The sequence below is a fragment of the Anolis carolinensis genome, chromosome 6 (assembly GCF_035594765.1).
Source record: "Anolis carolinensis isolate JA03-04 chromosome 6, rAnoCar3.1.pri, whole genome shotgun sequence".
Taxonomy (NCBI): domain Eukaryota; kingdom Metazoa; phylum Chordata; class Lepidosauria; order Squamata; family Dactyloidae; genus Anolis; species Anolis carolinensis.
The window spans coordinates 66,619,634-66,640,636 of record NC_085846.1 but is presented as its reverse complement, the minus strand read 5'-3'; the positions used below and the strand labels follow the sequence as shown (position 1 = coordinate 66,640,636).

General features: G+C 38.5%; 1 protein-coding gene across 2 annotated transcripts in view; it reads right to left on the bottom strand.

Moving 5' to 3' along the window:
* trak1 (trafficking kinesin protein 1) overlaps nucleotides 1–21,003 on the bottom strand; it is a 104,894-nt gene that overhangs the window by 64,563 nt on the left and 19,328 nt on the right. For both annotated transcript variants that reach the window (XM_062984177.1, XM_062984176.1), the window contains exon 2: nucleotides 9,179–9,255. In XM_062984177.1, the coding sequence (XP_062840247.1) occupies nucleotides 9,179–9,255 (77 nt within the window). The remainder of the gene's footprint in view (nucleotides 1–9,178; nucleotides 9,256–21,003) is intronic.

The following is a 21,003-nucleotide window of genomic DNA, read 5'->3' as shown; positions in this document are numbered from 1 at the left end:
CTTACGGTTGTATATAATGTTCAGACTCTAATGTTCTAATGTTTTTTTTTAATAATTTTTATTAAATTTTGAAAATAACAATAAAATGGGTTAGGAAAGTATGGGGGGGAAGAAAGGATGGGGGGTAGGGAGGGGGTGGTAGAAAGTGAGGGGGAAAGGGGTAATAAGGGTAGGGGGGGTCAGGGTCCTTGTCGATTCTTGACTTCCATTCTTCTCTATAAAGTTGTCGTAACTATTTGTATTATTTATGTTGTTGGTATCATTCATTTTTTTTTGTGTCGACAGTTGACACTTCTCCTTCGCGTTAAGGGCTTTATAACAATATTCTAACTTTTTCTTTCTTCATCCAGTCCTTTACCAATGTCCAATCTATCCCTTTTTTAGGCTTATTTTGTGTTGTTGATAGCAGGAACGTTAGGTAGTCCATATTCATTATATCCCATATTCTTTTTATCCATTCTTCCACTTTGGGTATTAATTTCTGTTTCCATAATCTTGCAAGAACTAATCTGGCAGCTGTTGTTAAGTGTGTAAAGATTTTGTCTTCATTCTTTCCCCATTGGTTATTCGTCATGCCCAATAGAAAGAATTCTGGGAGTAGTGGTATTTTTATCTTTAAAATTTTTTGACATTTGTCGTGGATTTCCCTCCAGTACGGTTTTACCTTCTCACAAGACCACCACATGTGTAGATATGATCCTTCACCTCTTCCACATTTCCAGCATTTAATCTTCTTTCCTTTGGTAAATTTTGATATCCTTTTTGGGGTCAGGTGCCACCTATAGAACATTTTCCACCAATTTTCTTTCAATTCATAGGCATATGTATAATTTAATTTTTTCCCCCATAAAAGTTCCCATTCCTCTAATAGTATAGTTCTTCCTAGATCTCTTGCCCAATTTGTCATGCACTCTTTTATTTGTTCCTTCTCAGTACTCCATTCCAATAGAAATTTATATATATTTGCAATTTTCCTCTTTCCCTTGCTTAATATTACATCCCATGGTGTTACCTTATCCTCGAATCCCTGAATCTTATCTTTATTGAAGCTTTCTTTTAATTGATAATACTGGAGCCAGGTTAGATTACCATATTTTAATTTTAATTCTTCCTGTGATTTTAATTTTATTTCCCTCCCTTCTTTTTCTAGTATATCTCTATACGTAGGCCATGTGTTCCATCCCAGTTCTCTTCTCTGGCGTGCCTCCATAGAAGACACCCAGAGGGGGGTTTTATTATAGATTCTCTGTTTATATTTATTCCAGATCTTGAGTAAGGCCGAACGAATAAAATGGTTGCCAAAATTTTTTTCGATTGGTGCTTTGTTGTACCATAGGTACGCATGCCAGCCGGCTCGCAAATCATGTCCTTCCAGGGTCAACATTTTCTTATTGCTTAAATTAATCCAATCCCTTACCCAATCTAATCCGCAGGCTTCTGAGTAAAGGGCAAGGTTCGGTAAACCTAAACCCCCTCTATTTTTGGCATCTGTCAAATTTGTAAAATTTATTCTTGGTTTCTTATTATTCCAGATGAATTTTGATATATCTTTATTCCATTCTTTGAATAACTTCTGGTTCCTAATTATTGGAAGGTTTTGGAAAAGATATATCATTTTTGGTAATACATTTGATTTAATAACCGCTATTCTACCCAATAAGGATAATTTTAATGAAGACCAATTCTTGAGATTGTTTTTAATTTCTTTCCATTTATTGATATAGTTGTTTTGGAGTAACTGTGAATTCTTTGTTGTTAGATATATTCCTAGATATTTTATTTTGGTTGGCGTTTTCATACCTGTGATATCACTTATCTGGGATTGTCTTTCTTTTGATACATTTTTGGTTAATATCATGGATTTATCTTTATTTATTCTGAAACCTGATATTTTGCCGAAGTCTTCTATTTCCCGTAGCCACTTTTTGATATTATTTAATGGATCCTCTATAATGCACACTAAGTCATCCGCAAAGGCACGGAGTTTGTATGTCTCTTTGCCTATTTTTAAGCCTTTTAAATTGTCGTCATCTCTCAAATTATTAAGGAGTAATTCTAATGACATTACAAATATTAGTGGGGATAGGGGACATCCTTGCCTAGTCCCCTTCTCCACCCTAATTTTGTTAGATGATTGACCATTTACCCAGATATTTGCCGTCTGATCTTCATATATAGCTTGTATCGCATTCATAAAATTATTCCCTATATCCATTTCTCTCATTAACATTTTAAATAAATCCCAATTTATACGGTCAAATGCCTTTTCCGCATCAACCGTCATTATGGCTACTTCTTTTTGATTATGTTTTTCATAGTATTCAATTATATTTACTAAACTTCGTACGTTGTTTTTAATACTCCTATCTGGTAAAAATCCCGATTGTTCTTCTTTTATCCAATTTGTTAAATATAATTTTAGTCTTTCCGCAATAATTAAAGCAAAGATTTTATAATCCGTATTTAATAGGGAGATAGGTCTATAATTTTTGATGTTATTGGGGTCCGAATTGTCTTTAGGTAGCAGTATTATGTTAGCTTCTTTCCAAGATTTAGGTATCTGTTTTTGATGTAGGGCGTTATTCATAACTTTTTGTAAGTGGGGTATCAGATCATCTTTCAATCTTTTATAGTAAATTGGCGTTAGGCCGTCTGGACCCGGTGCTTTATTGGGATCTAATTTCCTTATAGCAATATCGATTTCTTTATGTGATATATCCTTGTTTAGCATCTCCCTTTGGTCATCTGTTAGTCTTTGTATCTTTTGTCTCCCCAAGTATAGCATAACTTCTTCTCTATTTATATAGTCACTTTTATATAGGTTTCCAAAATATTTGCTAAATTGGTCCATAATCTCTTTCTCTGATGTATAAACTTTGGTTCCGTCTTTTATCTGGGTTATCCATTGTTCCTGTCTTTTCCTCCTTAGTGTGTGTGTTAGCCATTTACCCGGCTTGTTTGCGTTTTGGAAATGGTACTGTTTTACAAATTTCAACTCTTTAGCCCTTTGTTCCATTTCCAATTGCTGACGTTGTTTATTAAGGTAATCTAATTCCTGTCCTAATTTTGAGTTTTTGGGGTTTTTCTTTAAATTCTTTTCAGCCAATTCTATTGCTTTATGTATTTCTAATGACTTTTGATTTCTTAATTTATTTTTTATAGCATTTTGTTGAATAAAATTACCCCTCATGACGGCCTTACTTGCGTCCCAAATAATGCCATCATCTACATCCGCTGTTGTGTTGAACAAAAAATATTCTTTAAGAAGTTTTTTATTTTTCTCTATATCTTCTTCCTTTTGTAGTAGGTTTTCATTAAGTCTCCATTTTTTCATACCGGGTTTGTAGTTTAATTTTAACTCTAGCGGGCAATGATCTGTGTCTTTCCTTGGTAATATACTAATCTTATTTATTTTTGTGGATATCGTTTTGGTTGACCAAATCATATCAATTCTGGACCAATTATTATGCCTGCTTGAAAAATATGTATAGTCCTTCTCTGTCCCATGATATAATCTCCATATATCTACCAAATCGTATTCTTTCTTTAGATTTATAAAGCTTTGGGGTAATTGACCTAGGTTTTCCTGGCCTTTCTTCTTACTCTGTATTTGTCTATCAATTTTATTGTCTATCACTCCATTAAAATCTCCTAAGAGTATAAGGTCATCGAATTTTTGTTCTCCAATTAGTTCCCTCAATTTCTTTACAAATTTTCCTTTTGATCCGTTTGGTGAATATATATTACAAATTAGTAGTCTATGTCCTCCTCTTTCTATCCGAATGGCAACTATTCTTCCCTCGGTGTCTTTAAAGGCTAATTCAGAAGGGATGTTGTTTTTTACATATATTACCACCCCCTTCTTTTTATCTGGTGCTGCCGAATAGTATTCCTTTCCTAGTGCTTTTTGGGATAGTAGTGCTACAAATCTTTGGGAAATATGAGATTCCTGTAGGGCAATCACATCATACTTCTGCTTCTTTAATTGTGAGAAAATTTTATTTCTTTTCTGGGGGCAATTTAGTCCATTGACATTGTTTGAGTAGCATCTCAAACTCCAGTCCATCTTCAACTTCTTTCCTCTTCTTCTGTCTTTTGATCCTTATCCACTTCCTCCTCTTCTTCGACGGTTCCCAGGTCCATCACACCTACACCATATTGTATTCCCAATTGTTCTGGCGATTCATCTCTGAGCCGTTTGCTTGGAATGTTCTAATGTTTTGATGTTGATGTTTTATGCTGGTTGTATGTTTATACTATTTTACCTGTATTACATTGGTTTAATTATGCTGTATTTTTTGTATGTTGAAACTGGGCTTATCCCCATGTGAGCCATCCCGAGTCCCCTCTGGGGAGATGAGAGTGGGATATAAAAATTAAGTTGTTGTTGTTGTTGTTGTTGTTGTTGTTGTTGTTGTTGTTATTATTATTATTATTATTATTATTGGCAGCATAATAATTTTCACATGCACACTTGAGGCAAATATTTCTAGTGAGCTTTAGAAGTAGGAGAATTTTACAAAATAATTACTACGTCCTTTATAAACCAAGTTTTCATTACACGGGTAGATATAGTGATGTTTATGACACAAGGTCTCCTCAAAAGATATCTTTTCTCAAGTCTTTTTTTTTAATAATTCAAGTATTTGCAAAAAAAAGTCAATAGTCAGTACAGCTCAGAAACCTGGATAAAGATAATAATTTAACATCACTATCGCCAGGATTGGCTGCAGCAAAAAACTGAATAATGACTTAAACTTTTGGCTGCAGAATCATTCAAAAAAGAAAAACCCACTACACAAACATAAAAGAGTGAAGGAAACACTACACAGGCAGTTTCCAAGTTACAAACATCCGACTTACATATGACTTCTGGTTCCAAAAAGGGGTAAGACAACAGGAAGTGAGAGGAAATCTACCCCCAGAAGGAAAATTCACTCCTGAAAGAGTTAATATGGGGTAAAGGAGTCTCCTCTAAAGCTTTCTTGTCAATCTTTATTTCTACAACAAGCCAATTTTTTCAAAATCCAATTATCACAGGGACAGAAAGTAAGGTGGCATCTTCTGTTTAGAGGCACAGACAGCAAAGCAAACACCACAGGGGTGTTAACACTTCCCTATGCTACACACACACACACACACACACATACACTGTATATACTCAAGTATAAGCCTAGTTTTTCAGCCCTTTTTTTAAGACTGAAAAAGCCCCCCTCGGCTTATACTCAGGTGAGGGTTCTGGCTGGCTTATATTTGGGTCAGCTTATACTCGAGAATATATGGTACATTTATTATTTTCTCTATTATTATTGGTATTATTACATTTATTATTTTTCTCTATTATAGTTGCTACTATTACATTTATTTTACTCTATTTTTATTATTATTAATAATACATTTATTATTTCACTCTGATCTTATTATTATTGCATTTATTATTTTACTCTATTTATTATTACTTGTATTATTTTTCTGTATTTATTATTATTATTATTACATGTATTATTTTACTCTATTATTATTAAAAGGACACATAAGCACATTTACATTGAAGAAGATGAGAATCATGATTCAATCAGGGTTGGACAGTCTTATCTTAAATTTGAGCTTTATGTAAATGTTCAAAAACATTTAACCTACTGATGCCTCAATTAATGTAATTTTATTGGTATCGATTTTTATTTCTGAAATTTACCACCCTCGGCTTATACTGGAGTCAATGTTTTCCCAGTTTTTTTGTGGTAAAATTAGGTGCCTCGGCTTATATTCGGGTCAGCTTATATACAGTGTGTGTGTATGTATGTATGTATGTATGTGTGTGTGTGTGTGTGTATGTGTATATATATATATATATATATACACACACACACACACATATACACACACACACACAGAGTATGTATATATATATAGAGAGAGAGAGACCGGGGGGGGGGGGGCTGGAGTTACACTTTAAAATGTACCTGTTCCAACTTACATAAAAATTCAATTTAAGAACAAACCTACAAAACCTATCTTGTTTGTAACTTGGGAACTGCCTGTAATGTACGTACACTGAGTGAATGAATCACTCCTTTAAAGGATGTTTCTCAGTAGGAGCTCTCTACTCAATTTTCATCCAAGCAAAAACATTTTTTTTTGTTCATTTCTTTAACACAAGCATGCAACAACTACTAGTTTCAACCTAACTGAGACACCTATTGCTTGTATGAGCTTCCTACAACACTTGCAATTTGTCTTTCGGGTTCAGTGTAAAGATGGTGCTAAAGTTATTTGATCAAACTTGTGCATGCAGAACAGACAAGTGGGTTGCCATCCTGGCATAAGCTTCTGAGAAATGAACATTAAAAGTTGCTCAGTTGTTTTATGGTTTCCCATTTAAGCCTTGGATTTAGATTGATACACTTTTAGGTCTATGTAATTTCTGTACAATGTATTTCATGTTGGTGTGCTTAAAATTACAAAAAATTCTGTTACCAAACTAGTATGAAATAGCTGGGGCTATCCCACTGCTTTGAATGAACCCAGGCTATAGCTAAGATGAGACTTACTGTGTTCTGTATGTACTGATAGTTAAAACTGTAGTTTGGTATGAAATATTATATTTACTCGATTCTAATGCTCGTCTTTTTTTGACTAAATTGCCCTCTCAAAATTAGGGTATGCATTAGATTCGCATAATATGGTTTCTGGATCCGGCGCAGTCTGGCTTCAGGCCGGGGCATGGTACCGAGACAGCCTTGGTCGCCTTAGTCAATGATCTACGCCGGGAACTGGACAGGGGGAGTGTGTCCCTGCTGGTTCTGCTGGACCTCTCAGCGGCCTTCGATACCGTCGATCACGGTATCCTTCTGGGGCGCCTTGCCGGGATGGGTCTCGGGGGTACTGTTCTTCAGTGGCTCCGGTCCTTCCTGGAGGGTCGTTCCCAGATGGTGTCATTGGGGGACACCTGCTCGGCCCCACAACCATTGACTTGTGGGGTCCCACAGGGGTCAATACTGTCCCCCATGTTGTTTAACATATACATGAAGCCGCTGGGAGAGATCATCCGGAGTTTCGGGGTGCGGTGTCATCTGTACACAGATGATGTCCAGTTCTGTCATTCCTTCCCACCTGTCACTAAGGAGGCTGTTCAGGTCCTGAACTGGTGTCTGGCCGCTGTGTCAGACTGGATGAGGGTGAACAAATTGAAACTTAATCCAGACAAGACAGAGGTCCTCCTGGTCAGTCGCAGGGCTGAACAGGGAATAGAGTTACAGCCTGTGTTGGATGGGGTTGCACTCCCCCTGAAGAGTCAGGTTCGCAGTCTGGGGGTTCTCCTGGACTCATCGCTGATCCTGGAGCCCCAGGTCTCGGCGGTGGCCAGGGGAGCCTTTGCACAACTCCGCCTTGTGCGCCAGCTGCGCCCATTCCTTGGGAGGTCTGACTTGGCCATGGTGGTCCACGCTCTGGTTACAGCTCGTTTGGACTACTGCAACGCGCTCTACGTGGGGCTGCCTTTGAAGACAGCTCGGAAGCTCCAACTAGTACAACGGGCGGCAGCCAGACTAATAACAGGAGCAGCTTACAGGGAGCGTACTACTCCCATGCTGAGCCAGCTCCACTGGCTGCCGATATGCTACCGAGCCCAATTCAAAGTGCTGGTTTTGACCTACAAAGCCCTAAATGGTCCTGGCCCATCTTACCTGTCCGAACGTATTTCCCCCTATGAGCCTTCTAGAACTCTTAGATCTTAGAACAAGCCCTATGAGGAGCGGCTTAAAGAGCTGGGCATGTTTAGCCTGCAGAAGAGAAGGCTGAGAGGAGACATGATAGCCATGTACAAATACGTGAAGGGAAGTCATAGGGAGGAGGGAGCAAGCTTGTTTTCTGCTGCCCTGCAGACTAGGACACGGAACAATGGCTTCAAACTACAGGAAAGGAGATTCCACCTGAACATCAGGAAGAACTTCCTCACTGTGAGAGCTGTTCGACAGTGGAACTCTCTCCCCGGGGCCGTGGTGGAGGCTCCTTCTTTGGAGGCTTTTAAGCAGAGGCTGGATGGCCATCTGTCGGGGGTGCTTTGAATGCGATTTCCTGCTTCTTAGCAGGGGGTTGGACTGGATGGCCCATGTGGTCTCTTCCAACTCTACTATTCTATGATTCTATGATTCTATGATCGGGGGAGGCCCTACTCTCGGTCCCACCAGCCTCGCAGGTAAGGCTGGTGGGAACGAGGGACAGGGCCTTCTCGGTGGTGGCTTCTCGGCTGTGGAACACCCTCCCCAGCAACATACGGCAGATACCAACTCTCCTAGGCTTCAGGAAAGCCTTAAAGACATGGCTGTGCACACAAGCTTTTAATGAATAAGAGCATGGACTTTACATGACCTGTACGAAGACTTGAGGATTCTGGATGAATGGATTTTAATCTTGGACATTCTTAAAATTTTATATAATGTGATTTTATTTTGTAATGGTATCTGTTTTATATGAACTGTTTTTTTGTAGATTGTTTTATATGCATTGTTGTTTTTACATTGTTTTTAGGCATTGAATTTTTGCCTATTTACTGTAAGCCGCTTTGAGTCTCCTCGGAGAGAAAGGCGGGGTAAAAGTGATGTAAATAAATAAATAAATAAATACTTTTCTGGGTTTCAAGGTTTTGAAAATTGAGATGCACATTGGATTTGATGGTGCATTAGACCTAAGTAAATATAGTTATGATGCCATAATTCAAACCATTTTGTACTATTATACAATTACACCATAATTTACCTATTTGCATACTTGACATTAGAGTAGTAGCCTATGCAGTAGTAGCACATAAAAACAAAGGAATCATTGAAGAAAAATTCAATAAATAATAGTTCTCCTAATTGCTATATCACTCTAGGAATTTTCTACGCCTTCCACCAAGTTCTCTATGATAACTTCTGGTGGCATGATCGCTATTATCCATGGTTTACTGTTTCCATGATAAATTCAGGGACATATCCCCGATGGATATCGGGTCGTACTGTGCAGTATGGCAGTATAGAAGTTTTTCATCAACCTCCTTAATTTTGTTGTTTATGTCATTATTTTGTTTACCTAAAATGCTTTAAAACAACAGGTTCAATGTGCAATAAACATTTTGCAAGAACACATTATTGTGCTACATTCATTTTACTATTCCACTTCAACAAAGGATACTTGCCTCTTCAAGAAGACGTGTAACAGCATCAATGTCATTGTATGTTTTAGTCATCTGGCCCACTCTTTCAGCACATAAAACTAAAACAAAACAAAAAGATATAATTTATGCTTTCCCCCAATGCATGAAAGTCAATGGAACATTTAAAATAAACATGGTATGTAACAGACATAGAATTATTTTAACATTTCAAATAGTGAATTTCCATCATTTTACACAATTAGTTACCAGGCTGGCCCCAGAGCTGGTCACTTAACTAAGTCTGTTTAATGGAGTTTATTCCTAAATACATTACAGGAACATGTACCCTGAAAATATGGAGGCCACATTGTATTATATTGCCTGTGATGAAATTCTATTCATAGCCATTATGCTTTCACAAAAGCTGGACTGATGGTTTCACAGTGCCTTTCAGACTAAAAACAGCATACTGACAGGCTCCACAAAGTCCTGCCTCTAACATGATATTCCAAAGGAAAAAAGGAATTATATATTTAAAGTGGTACAGTATTCTTTTTTGCCTGTCATTTCCCTAACAGTTCCTTGCAGAAAAAAATCCAGTATAGAACTAAATATTATGTCTCCTTTCCCTTACTTCTTTAATACTTTATGTGTCATATGACCTTTTCTGCATATTGACATTTCATTATTTACAGTATGCGAATGTCTTGATGCCATTTCTTGAGAACTCATTAAGAAAACATGAAAGAGCCAACAGCAAATACCAAGCCTTATCAGACCTTGGTTCTGCCCAGGGGAGTGTCCCATTTATGATATAATTGTAGAGATTACAAGTAGATAATCATTGATTGCAACAACAAATCTAGATGTCATCTTGGAATTGTACCCTTGTTGAAAAATAGATTTACAAGTGCTGTTGAATATGATGTGGGAGGGAGGGGGAGAGCATATTGTGGGAAATAAAATGATTTCAAAGTTCATACATTATTACTGGCAGTCTTTAGGTTAGGAACAAAATAGCTTCTCTAGGTAGATTCTTAAGTTAAATTTGAATGTAAGTCCAAAGAGATACATTTTTTTAAGTGTAGGTAAAGGTTGTCCCCTGACATTAAGTCTAGTCGTGTCTGACTCTGGGGATTGGTGCTCATCTCCATTTCTAAGCCGAAGAGCCGGCGTTGTCCATAGACGCCTCCAAGGTCATGTGGCCGGCATGACTGTATGGAGTGCCATTACCTTCCCACCAGAGCAATACTTATTGATCTACTCACATTTGCCTGGTTTTGAACTGCTAGGTTGGAAGAAACTAAGGCTAACAGCAGGAGCTCTCTGCGCTCCTCGGATTCGAACCCGCAACCTTTCAGTCAACAAGATCAGCAGCTCAGTGGTTTAACCTGCTGCGTCACCCGGGCCCCTTTTTTAAATGTAACTCCAGCCAAAATATTTTTCTTAGTTGTGGATAGCATAGGGAAAGCTTTACACTCCTGTAACGTTTCTTTTTCCCTCTGTTCAGAATATTTCATTTCACTTTCTGTCCCTGTGACAACTGGATTTTGAAAAATTTGGCTTGTCGTGGAAACAAGGATTAGTGAGAAAGCTACAGTGGAAACACTCCCCCCCCCCATGATAACTCTTTCAGGAATGAATTTCCCTGAAGGGTAGATTCCCGCTCACTTTCTGTTGTTTCATCCCTGTTATTAACTGTGAGTCATTTGTAAGTTGGATGTTTGTAACTCGGGGACTGCCTGTAAGCTGTTTCATTAGAATATTTTTAAAAGCAGAGTTTACTATAAAACTTTAAGTGTGATGTCTTTGTGAATTGCAATGGTATTTCAACCATGTTGAAAACAGAATGACCTCTGTATGTGGCAACTGCATAATTAGGAGCCCCCGGCGCAGTGGGTTAAACTCTTGTGCTGGCTGGACTGCTGACTTGAAAGTTGGGTTGCTGACCTGGAGGTTGCTGGTTTGAATCCAACTCAGGGAGAGAGCAGATGAGCTCCCTCTATCAGCTCCAGTTTCATGTGGGGATATGAGAGAAGCCTCCCACAGAATGGTAAAAACATCAAAACATCCGGGGATCCCCTGGGAAACATCCTTGCAGACGGCCAATTCTCTCACACCAGTAGCAATTTACAGTTTCTCAAATCACTCCTGACACAAAAAAAAACCCTGCATACCGTAATTTAAAACGTCAAGCAATGTAGGCTTTCTTTCTGTATTTGAATTATCACCAGATTAGTAGTGGTGTCTAGATTTTGACTACAAGAAGACAAAATACAAATAACTTCTGGGCCACAGAAAATATTATTTAAACATCTGCTACGAAATGGCTTATGCAAATGATTCTTTACTTGTCATAGCTGGCAGTGGGACCCGGGTGTATACATTTGGAAAATAAAGGCTATGAACATTTCAGTAGAGATTAAACTTAATGAAATCATGCATTCAAATAAATGCATACAATTTTAGCATAATCAAATATGTCATAATATGTTAGCTTTAATACCAATGTGTTTTTGCTTGATCAACGTATCAGTCATTAAACATTTTTAGATGGTTAAGCAATTTAGGAGTTTAGATGGGAATAATAAACAACTGAATTGGTCATAGAAACGCCACCATAGGCCACAGTCCATGCATACACATAAAAATCATAGGGTAATAGCATATAACAATAATTCATTATCATTTGCACATGCCAACAATAATTATCTAAACAAAAATAATTGCTTGCACAATAAAAAAATACACCGGTGATCTTTTTTCTTTTAAAAATATCTTTAAATAAAACTACCTCAGCAGGCTATTAATGGTACAACCAATACATTCCATCTGCAAAATTGGGTTTCTCTATTTATGGAGCAAAATTTGGACTTAAATTTATCCTTAATGAATTCAATTGTTTTATTAAAAAACTAACTATATTCAGTTAATGGATCTCACTATTAACTGAAATTCTGTAAATGATACATTAATTGTGAAGAACAACTTGCCTTACATCAGTCATCTATTCAGGAAACAGCCAAGTCACCTATATATTTACAATTTCACACAGCCCTGATGGGTATTTTTTGAAACTGTAAAATACATCCTGGGGAAGTCAGCTAAACATCTATATTTTCAAATAAGTTCTAAATTGTTTGCTTGAATTCAAATCCCGATAGGCTGGCCCAAGTAAATGCCAGATTTGAAACAGAAATCACACAGCTAAATGTCAGCTTCATTTTTTTAAAAAATGAGACAGAATAATTCTATCTAAACCACTGAAAAACATTAGTTTTCTAGCTTGAACACGAATTAGACCATGGTAAGTCTATGTGCTGTGTGGGTATTCACACAAGGACACATGGAGAGAAGCACTTTGTAGCAGAAGAGAGACACCCATAAAGCATCTGATCCATAAATGTTGTATAATCGGCTCCTCCATCCTTTAATTTAACTTTGTCTCTGGTATCCTAAAGTGGAAGCATATATTGATACACAAGGACGTCTGAATGCGAGAGATAGAGGATGAAGAAACCTCATCAATAATATGCCCAAAGCAAATTTCCTGAATACACAATTGGTCACACAAACTAAAAATTTGCACAGGGAGTGTTTACCACACTGAAACTGAGCCTATATATGAATGATGCAAACAGATGACATAACATTCCTCATGATTAACCGCTTCTGTTAGAAAACCATGCTCAAACCATCATTAATGGCTTTATTTCAAACTGGAAGGAGGCGTCAAGTGGAAAGCCTCAGTTCTCTCTTAGGGCCATTGTTATCAACACTTATCTATCAACACTTGTCTATTATGCAGATGCCACTAAACTAGGAGTGATGGCTAAAACATTGGAAGATAGGAACAGAATTCAAAAGGACTAGAAACCTGGGCAGAAGTTAATAGAATAAATTTCAACAGAGACAAATGCAACATTCTATATTTAGTCCACAAATACATATATAGGATGAGAAATACAGCAGTATGTGAAAATGGACCTTGGGGTTATTGTTTATCACAAGTTGAACAAGAGCCAGTAATGTGATGCTGCAGTGCACTATTTTAGTGTGCATTAACAGAAACATAATTTCCAAGTAAAGTCATGCAATAGTGTCACTATGTTCTGCACTGGTCAGTCCTCATCTGGAGTGGTTTAAAGAAAGATATTGTTAAGTCAAAGCAGTTCAAAGAAGGCCACAGGTATCATAAGACCTATGGAGAACAAAACATATGAAGAAAGGGTGAAATAACTGGTCACGGTCAGCATTTGTGAAGCGAAGACTGAGACAATGGCATGACTGCATTCTTTATATATCTCAAGGGTTATCAAAAAGAGTGTGATGCACGTTCTCTGTTGCATCAGAGGATAGGGCCAGGTCTAATTATTTAAAATTACAGGGAAGTAGCTTTTGATTGAACATCAGAAGGAACTTTTAGACAATAAAAGAATTTGACTACAGAACCAACTGTCTAGAGCAGTGGTTCTCAACCTGCAGATCCCCTGGTGTTTTGGCCTACAACTCCCAGAAATCCCAGCCAGTTTACCAGCTGTTAGGATTTCTGGGAGTTGAACGCCAAAACATCTGGGGACCTACAGGTTGAGAACCACTGGTCTAGAGTGGTAGTGAGGATTCCTCCTCCGGACATTCTCAAAAAGAGGCTGGACAGCTACCTGTTTGGTGATACCTTAGCTAGACGTCTGGATTTGAGCAGAAGCTGAACATGATGGCTCATGATGTCCCTTCTGACTTTTATGACCTCATAACTTACTTGATGCTTGCAATTGTTTCAAGCTCTTTTGCACCCCAAAGGTAACTTCCAACGTGACTTGCCTAAGTGGTATTTTATATCCTTTGGGAAATTAGACACTTGCAAATTTACATATCTGACTTTTATATAAAATCACCAGGAAGAACAATACATGCAGTGGAGGAAATGATTATTTCAATTATGAAGGTTACCATCATCTATAATTATGGAAAATTGTACTGCTAAACACATGAAGTACATGTGTGTGAATGAGCCCTCAAATAATAATAATAATAATAATAATAATAATAATAATAATAATAATAATAATAATAAAGAAACCGACAAAACCATTGATCATAATAATAATAATAATAATAATAATAATAATAATAATAATAAGGAAACCGATGAAACCATTGATCATATCCTCAGCTGCTGTAAGAAAATCGCACAGACAGACTACAAACAGAGACACAACAATGTGGCCCAAATGATCCATTGGAACTTATGCCTCAAGTACCACCTTCCAACAGTAAAGAACTGGTGGGATCACAAACCTGCAAAAGTATTGGAAAATGAGCACGCAAAGATACTGTGGGACTTCCGAATCCAGACTGACAAAGTTCTGGAACACAATACACCAGACATCACAGTTGTGGAAAAGAAAAAGGTTTGGATCATTGATGTCGCCATCCCAGGTGACAGTCGCATTGACAAAAAACAACAGGAAAAATTCAGCGGCTATCAGGACCTCAAGATTGAACTTCAAAGACTCTGGCAGAAACCAGTGCAGGTGGTCCCGGTGGTGATTGGCATACTGGGTGCCATGCCAAAAGATCTCAGCCGGCATTTGGAAACAATAGACATTGACAAAATCACGATCTGCCAACTGCAAAAGGCCACCCTACTGGGATCTGCACGCATCATCCGAAAATACTTCACACAGTCCTAGACACTTGGGAAGTGTTCGACTTGTGATTTTGTGATACAAAATACAGCATATCTATCTTGTTTGCTGTGCCATAATAAAATAATAATAATAATAATAATAACAACAACAATTGGCGCTGACAAAATTACCATCTGCCAGCTGCAGAAGGCCACCTTGCTGGGATCTGCATGCATTATTCACCGATACATCACACAGTCCTAGACACTTGGGAAGTATCCGACGTGTGATCCAATACAACAGCCAGCAGAGTGTCTGTTGTGGACTCATCTTGTTGTGTTTCAAATAATAATAATAATTTTATTTTTGTATCCTGCCACCATCTCCCCAAAGGGACTTGGGGCAGCCTACATGGGGACCAAGCCCAGCAGAGACAAGAATTACAAAATTACACAATTAAAAAGAATATAATAAATAAACAATACAATTAAAACAATTAATGTAAAAACATCATAAAAATATAGCTACTTATCTGGTTACTTATGGCAATGCCATGAAATCCAAAAGTTTTTGAGAGTCCATTCCATTGAAATATAGCTTACAGCACCTGGTATACTTGCTGGTCTCCCATCCAAGTACTAACCAGGGCTGACCCTGCTTAGCATCCAAAATCACATGGCATTGGATGCCCTGAAGGATTTACTGATATGTCAATGGGGAATTATCTGGACAAAACTAGATGTCTAATGAAAAAATAATCAAATATTATAAAGTCTTTTGGGGAGAAGAGATTGAAGAATGAACACATCAGTTGTGCAAAAAGGTAGATAAAGATCATCTTCCATTTGTTAATAGCCATATCAAAAAGTCCCATCAGAAGATTACTTGTACTTCATGTACAAACTAATTATATAGGTAGTAAAAGTCTTAACACAATAGAGAACTTGAGATTCTATGTAGATGTTTTTCTTTGCTACCTAATTGTGAAGGAATGTGCCACCACAGTTTGCTTAAAGTATATAGTACTTCAATAGTTTGCATACAAGGAGGTTCCAAGATCAAATATCACGCCTCATACTTTGAGGCTTTGGTTTGCCAGTTAGACAAAAGGTTTTGGCAACAATTAGGAAAGAGTTTAAGTTCTTTTTGTTCTGCTTCCTTTAAGAAGGTTGTTAGACTAAACAAAGAAGCCGTCAAGGATAATCTCAAAGGCAAAATATATTACGCCCAGTACAAACTGCCCCTTAAACTGGCTGTGATGGCGAAAGCTTTCATGGCCAGAATCACTGGGTTGCTGTGAGTTTTCCGGGCTGTATGGCAATGTTCCAGAAGCATTCTCTCCTGACATTTTGCCCACATCTATGGCAGACATCCTCAAAGGTTGTGAGGTCTGTTGGAAGCTAGGCAAGTGGGGTTTATATATCTGTGGAATAATGTCCAGGGTGGAAGAAAGAACTCTTGTCTATTTGAAGCAAATGTGAATGTTGCAATTGGCCAGCTTGATTAGCATTGAATAGCCTTGCAGCTTCAAAGCCTGGCTGCTTCCTGCATGAGGGAATCCTTTGTTGGGAGGTGTTAGCTGGCCCTGATTGTTTTATGTCTGGAATTCCCCTGTTTTCTGAGTATTGTTTCTGATTTACTGTCCTGATTTTAGAGTTTTTTAAATACTGGTGGGCAAATTTTATTCATTTTCATGGTTTCCTCCTTTCTAAGAAAATTCAACGAATGCCACATTCAGCAAAGGACAATAGGGATCCTCTCACCTCTGCAAGAGTCTACCGTATAGCATGCAGCTGTGGACAAGTCTACATAGGGACCACCAAATGCAGCATTGCCCAAACACAAATCAAGGAACATGAAACGCACTGCAGACTAACTCAGCCAGAGAAGTCAGCCATAGCAGAGTTCCCGATGGACCAACCTGGACACAACATATTACTTGAGGACACAGAAATGCTGGACCACTCTAACCACCATTATGTCAGATTATACAAAGAAGCCATCAAAATCCACAAACATGTGGACAATTTCAACAGAAAGGAAAAAACCATGAAAATGAACAAAATCTAGCTACCAGCATTAAAAAATCAGAACAGTAAATAAAGAACACCACTCAGAAAATAGAGTAATTCCAGACATGAATCAATCAGGGCCAGCTAACAACTCCCAGCAAAGGATTCCCCCAGGCAAGAAGCAGCCAGGCTTTGAAGCTGCAAGGCTATTCGAAGCTAATCAAACTGGCTAATTGCAGCATTCACACTTGCCTTCAACAGACAATACTTATTTCTCCCACCCTGGACATTTCACAGATATATAAACCTCACTGGCCTAGTTTCCAACAGACCTCATAACCTCTGAGAATGCCTGCCATAGATGCAGGCGAAACAACAGGAGAGAATGCTTCTGGAACATGGCCATACAGCCCGGAAAACTCACAGCAACCCAAACTACTGACTAATGCTCCAGTTGCAGGGTGGGCACCTAACTTTTCAAATCTTGGGAGGGAAGACTTAAGGACAAACCATTCACCCAGAATAGGCAGTCCCTGAGTTACAAACATTTGACTTACAAATAGGCAGTCCCTGAGTAACAAACAACTGACTTACAAATGTCTCATAGTTAAGAATGGGCATAAAACAAAAGGAAGTGAGAGAAATCTACCCCACAGAAGGAAAATTCAGAGTTATCATAGGGGAAAGGTGTCTCCGCTGAAGTTTTATCACCAGTTCTGACATTATTTCCACAACAAACCAAAGTTTTCAAAATCCAATTATCACAGGAACGGAAAGTGAAGTGAAATCTTCTGAACAGGAGCACAGACAGCAAAAGAAACACAACAAGGGTGTTAAATTTTTTGTTGTTTCTGAACACATAGCAAATTCTGGATTGTGGGGGTCTGTCTGTCAAAATACCCTAAAGCTACCAGATCCCATCTGATCTTTGAAACTAAACAAAGACAGCCTTGGTTAGTATTTAGATCAGTGGTTCTCAACCTGTGAGTCCCCAAGTGTTTTGGCCTACAACTCCCAGAAATCCCAGCCAGTTTACCAGCTGTTAGGAATTCTAGGAGTTGAAGGCCAAAACATCTGGGGACCCACAGGTTGAGAACCACTGATTTAGACAGAAGACAACCTAACCTACAAATACCAGGTGTAGGCTATATTGCACAGGAAGGAATTGACAAAACATCTCTGAGTATTGCCTAACAAAATTCATAAGGTTGCCATAAGTCAACAGACAACATCAAGGCACATAAAAAGAGCATTCAAGGAAGTATTTGGAAAAGAAATGTGTATACTGGGCTTAATATACATAGAGAGACATATGACATTTCCACTGGACCAAGCTACAAAGAACAAAAAGGCAGAATGTATGGGACCCTGCAAAACCAAGGAATCCTTCCAGATGTAACTCCAGGAGAAATAAAAGGCAAAGAAACCTCTCAAAGACTTTCTAACCTTTCATCAAATGATCGACCCACCATCAACTGATCCAACACAATCCGCCAACTCTTAATCTGTGGCTCAAGGACCAAAAGTTTGTCCTTTTCGATTTCCCCCCTTCCTGTCACTTTGAACCATTTCATCAGATTCTTAAAAAGGTGCATGATACAAAAAAGATTAAGAAGCACTGTTCTAAGGCATGCCTTAGATCAGTGGTTCTCAAGCTTCCTAATGCTGCGACCCCCTTAATACAATTGTGGTGACTCCCAACCATAAAATTATCTTCGTTGCCACTTCATAACTGTCATTTTGCCACTATTATGAATCATAATGTAAATATCTGATATGCAGGATGTATTTTCATTCACTGAACCAAATTTGGTATAACTACCCAATACACCCCAATTTGAATACTGGTGGAGTTGGAGGGTGGGAATGATTTTGTCATTTGGGAGCTGTAGTTTATAGTTAACCTACAATCAACGAGCATACTGAACTCCACCAATGATGGAACTGAACCACACTTGGCTCACAGAATTCCCATGACCAACAGAAAGAACAGGAAAGTTTTGGTGGGTGTTGACCTTGAGTTTGGGAGTTGTAGTTCACCTACATCCAGAGAGCACTGTGGACTCAAACAATGATGGATCTGGACCAAACTTGGCACAAATACCCAGTATGCCCAAATGTGAACACTGGTGGAGTTTGGGGAAAATAGACCTTGACATTTGGGATTTGTAGTTGCTGGGATTTATAGTTAACCTACAATCAACGAGCATACTGAACTCCACCGATGATGGAACTGAACCACACTTGGCACAGAGAATTCCCATGACGAACAGAAAATACTGGAAGATTTTGGTGGGCATTGACCTTGAGTTTGGGAGTTATAGTTCACCTACAACCAGAGAGCACTGTGGACTCAAACAATGATGGATCTGGACCAAACTTGGCACAAATACTCAGTATGCCCAAATGTGAACACTGGTGGAGTTTGGGGAAAATAGACCTTGACGTTTGGGAGTTGTAGTTGCTGGGATTTATAGTTCACCTACAATCAAAAAGCTTACTGATCTCCATCAATGATGGAACTGAACCACACTTGGCACACAGAACCCCCTTGATGAACAGAAAATACTGGTCTTTGGCAACCCCTCTGACACCCCCCTCACAACCCCCACAGGGGTCCTGACCCCCAGGTTGAGAAACACTGCCTTATATAGAGAATCAGTGGCACAAATATCTATCAGAGGAACAATGAGCATTTCTTTATTTTCCTGTCCGGGCAGTGACAACATCAGATAGTCAGTTCTGCTTTCCTCCTTGCCCTGAAGGTGTTCTCACAGAAGAAGTACTTGAAGAGTGCCATTCAGGCTGAAAGGAATGGTCTCAAAACCCTGATACAAGCGAAGTTACCCTCCCAAGGATAGAAAAGCACACTTAGAATATTGGGAAGAGGGAAGAACAAGTGGGTAAAGATGTGCATGGCAAGACAAAGTACTTGAGAGAATGGGATTGTGTGTGTATAGATCTGTAAAAAGGAACTGTTAAATGGTTGTGAACCTGAGCATGTACAGATTGTGCAAGCGTTTAAGCTTTCTGCCTATGAATTATGATGAGCAATGAACAGACAGGATTTTCAAAATAGATCATATCTAATTTAAGAAAAAAGGCAGATGGAGAAATAAAATGAGGGACAAGGTACATTCAAACTGAGAAAGAAAGCCCCAGAGAACCAAAAAGCAAAAAAGAAAACTTTCGTTGGATTATTTCCACACACCACTGAAACCCCCAAACTAATTTATATGTTCATTAAAGCAAGGATAAATTAATTTCTGAATGGCATAAAGTAATGAGTCCAGTGAGATTGTCACCCTCCGCTTTTTACTTCAAGGTAGAAAAGAATCCAGTTCTTTTGACTACTGGCAATTTTCCTTTCTCACAATCTTTTTGAACAATCTCACTTTCACCCTATTAAAAATCCTGTTTTGGAGAACCTCAGGAATCTTTGTAAGCTTATCAGTGGTTTTCCAGTTTAGAGATCAGTAATAGTAGATAAACGTCCCAGGAAAACAGCATGCACTTTATTAGATATAGAGGGTGTTGGCGTTAGCATTGCTAACACTAAAGTTTGAACTTTTTTGTTTCTAAAGCATTGCCTTCACTGAGATCCCATAGGAACATCTTGCATCTCCCCTAGAATGAGAACCAGTATTTTCCATCACATGTGGGGTTTTCATGACACATGTCTGGATGTACCTTCAAATCACCTGTCGCATTATAGAAACCTCACAAATTTCATAGGATCTTCTTAGACAAGAAATACGCAAAAGTGGTTTTACCAGTTCCCCTTTCCAAAATATATCTTACATGCTAGCAGTGATACAACCCATATTTTAATTTCTGCTTTTTCTACAATGCAATGCCAATGTCCCATTTTTACGTACATACGGCATTCTATATACTGGGTAAAAAATTCAATCATCCAAGTACCACGAGCCCCCCAGTGGTGCAGCGGATTAAACCGCTGAGCTGCTGAGCTTGTTGACCGAAAGGTCAGCAGTTGAAATCCAGAGAGCGGGGTGAGCTCCCACTGTTAGTCCCAGCTTCTGCCAACCTAGAAGTTCGAAAACATGCAAATGTGAGTAGATCAATAGGCCCCTCTCCAGCAGGAAGGTAACAGCGCTCCATGCAATCATGCTGACCACATGACTTAGGTGTCTATGGACAATGTCAGCACTTCGGCTTAGAAATGGAGATGATCACCAACCCCCCAGAGTTGGACACAACTGGA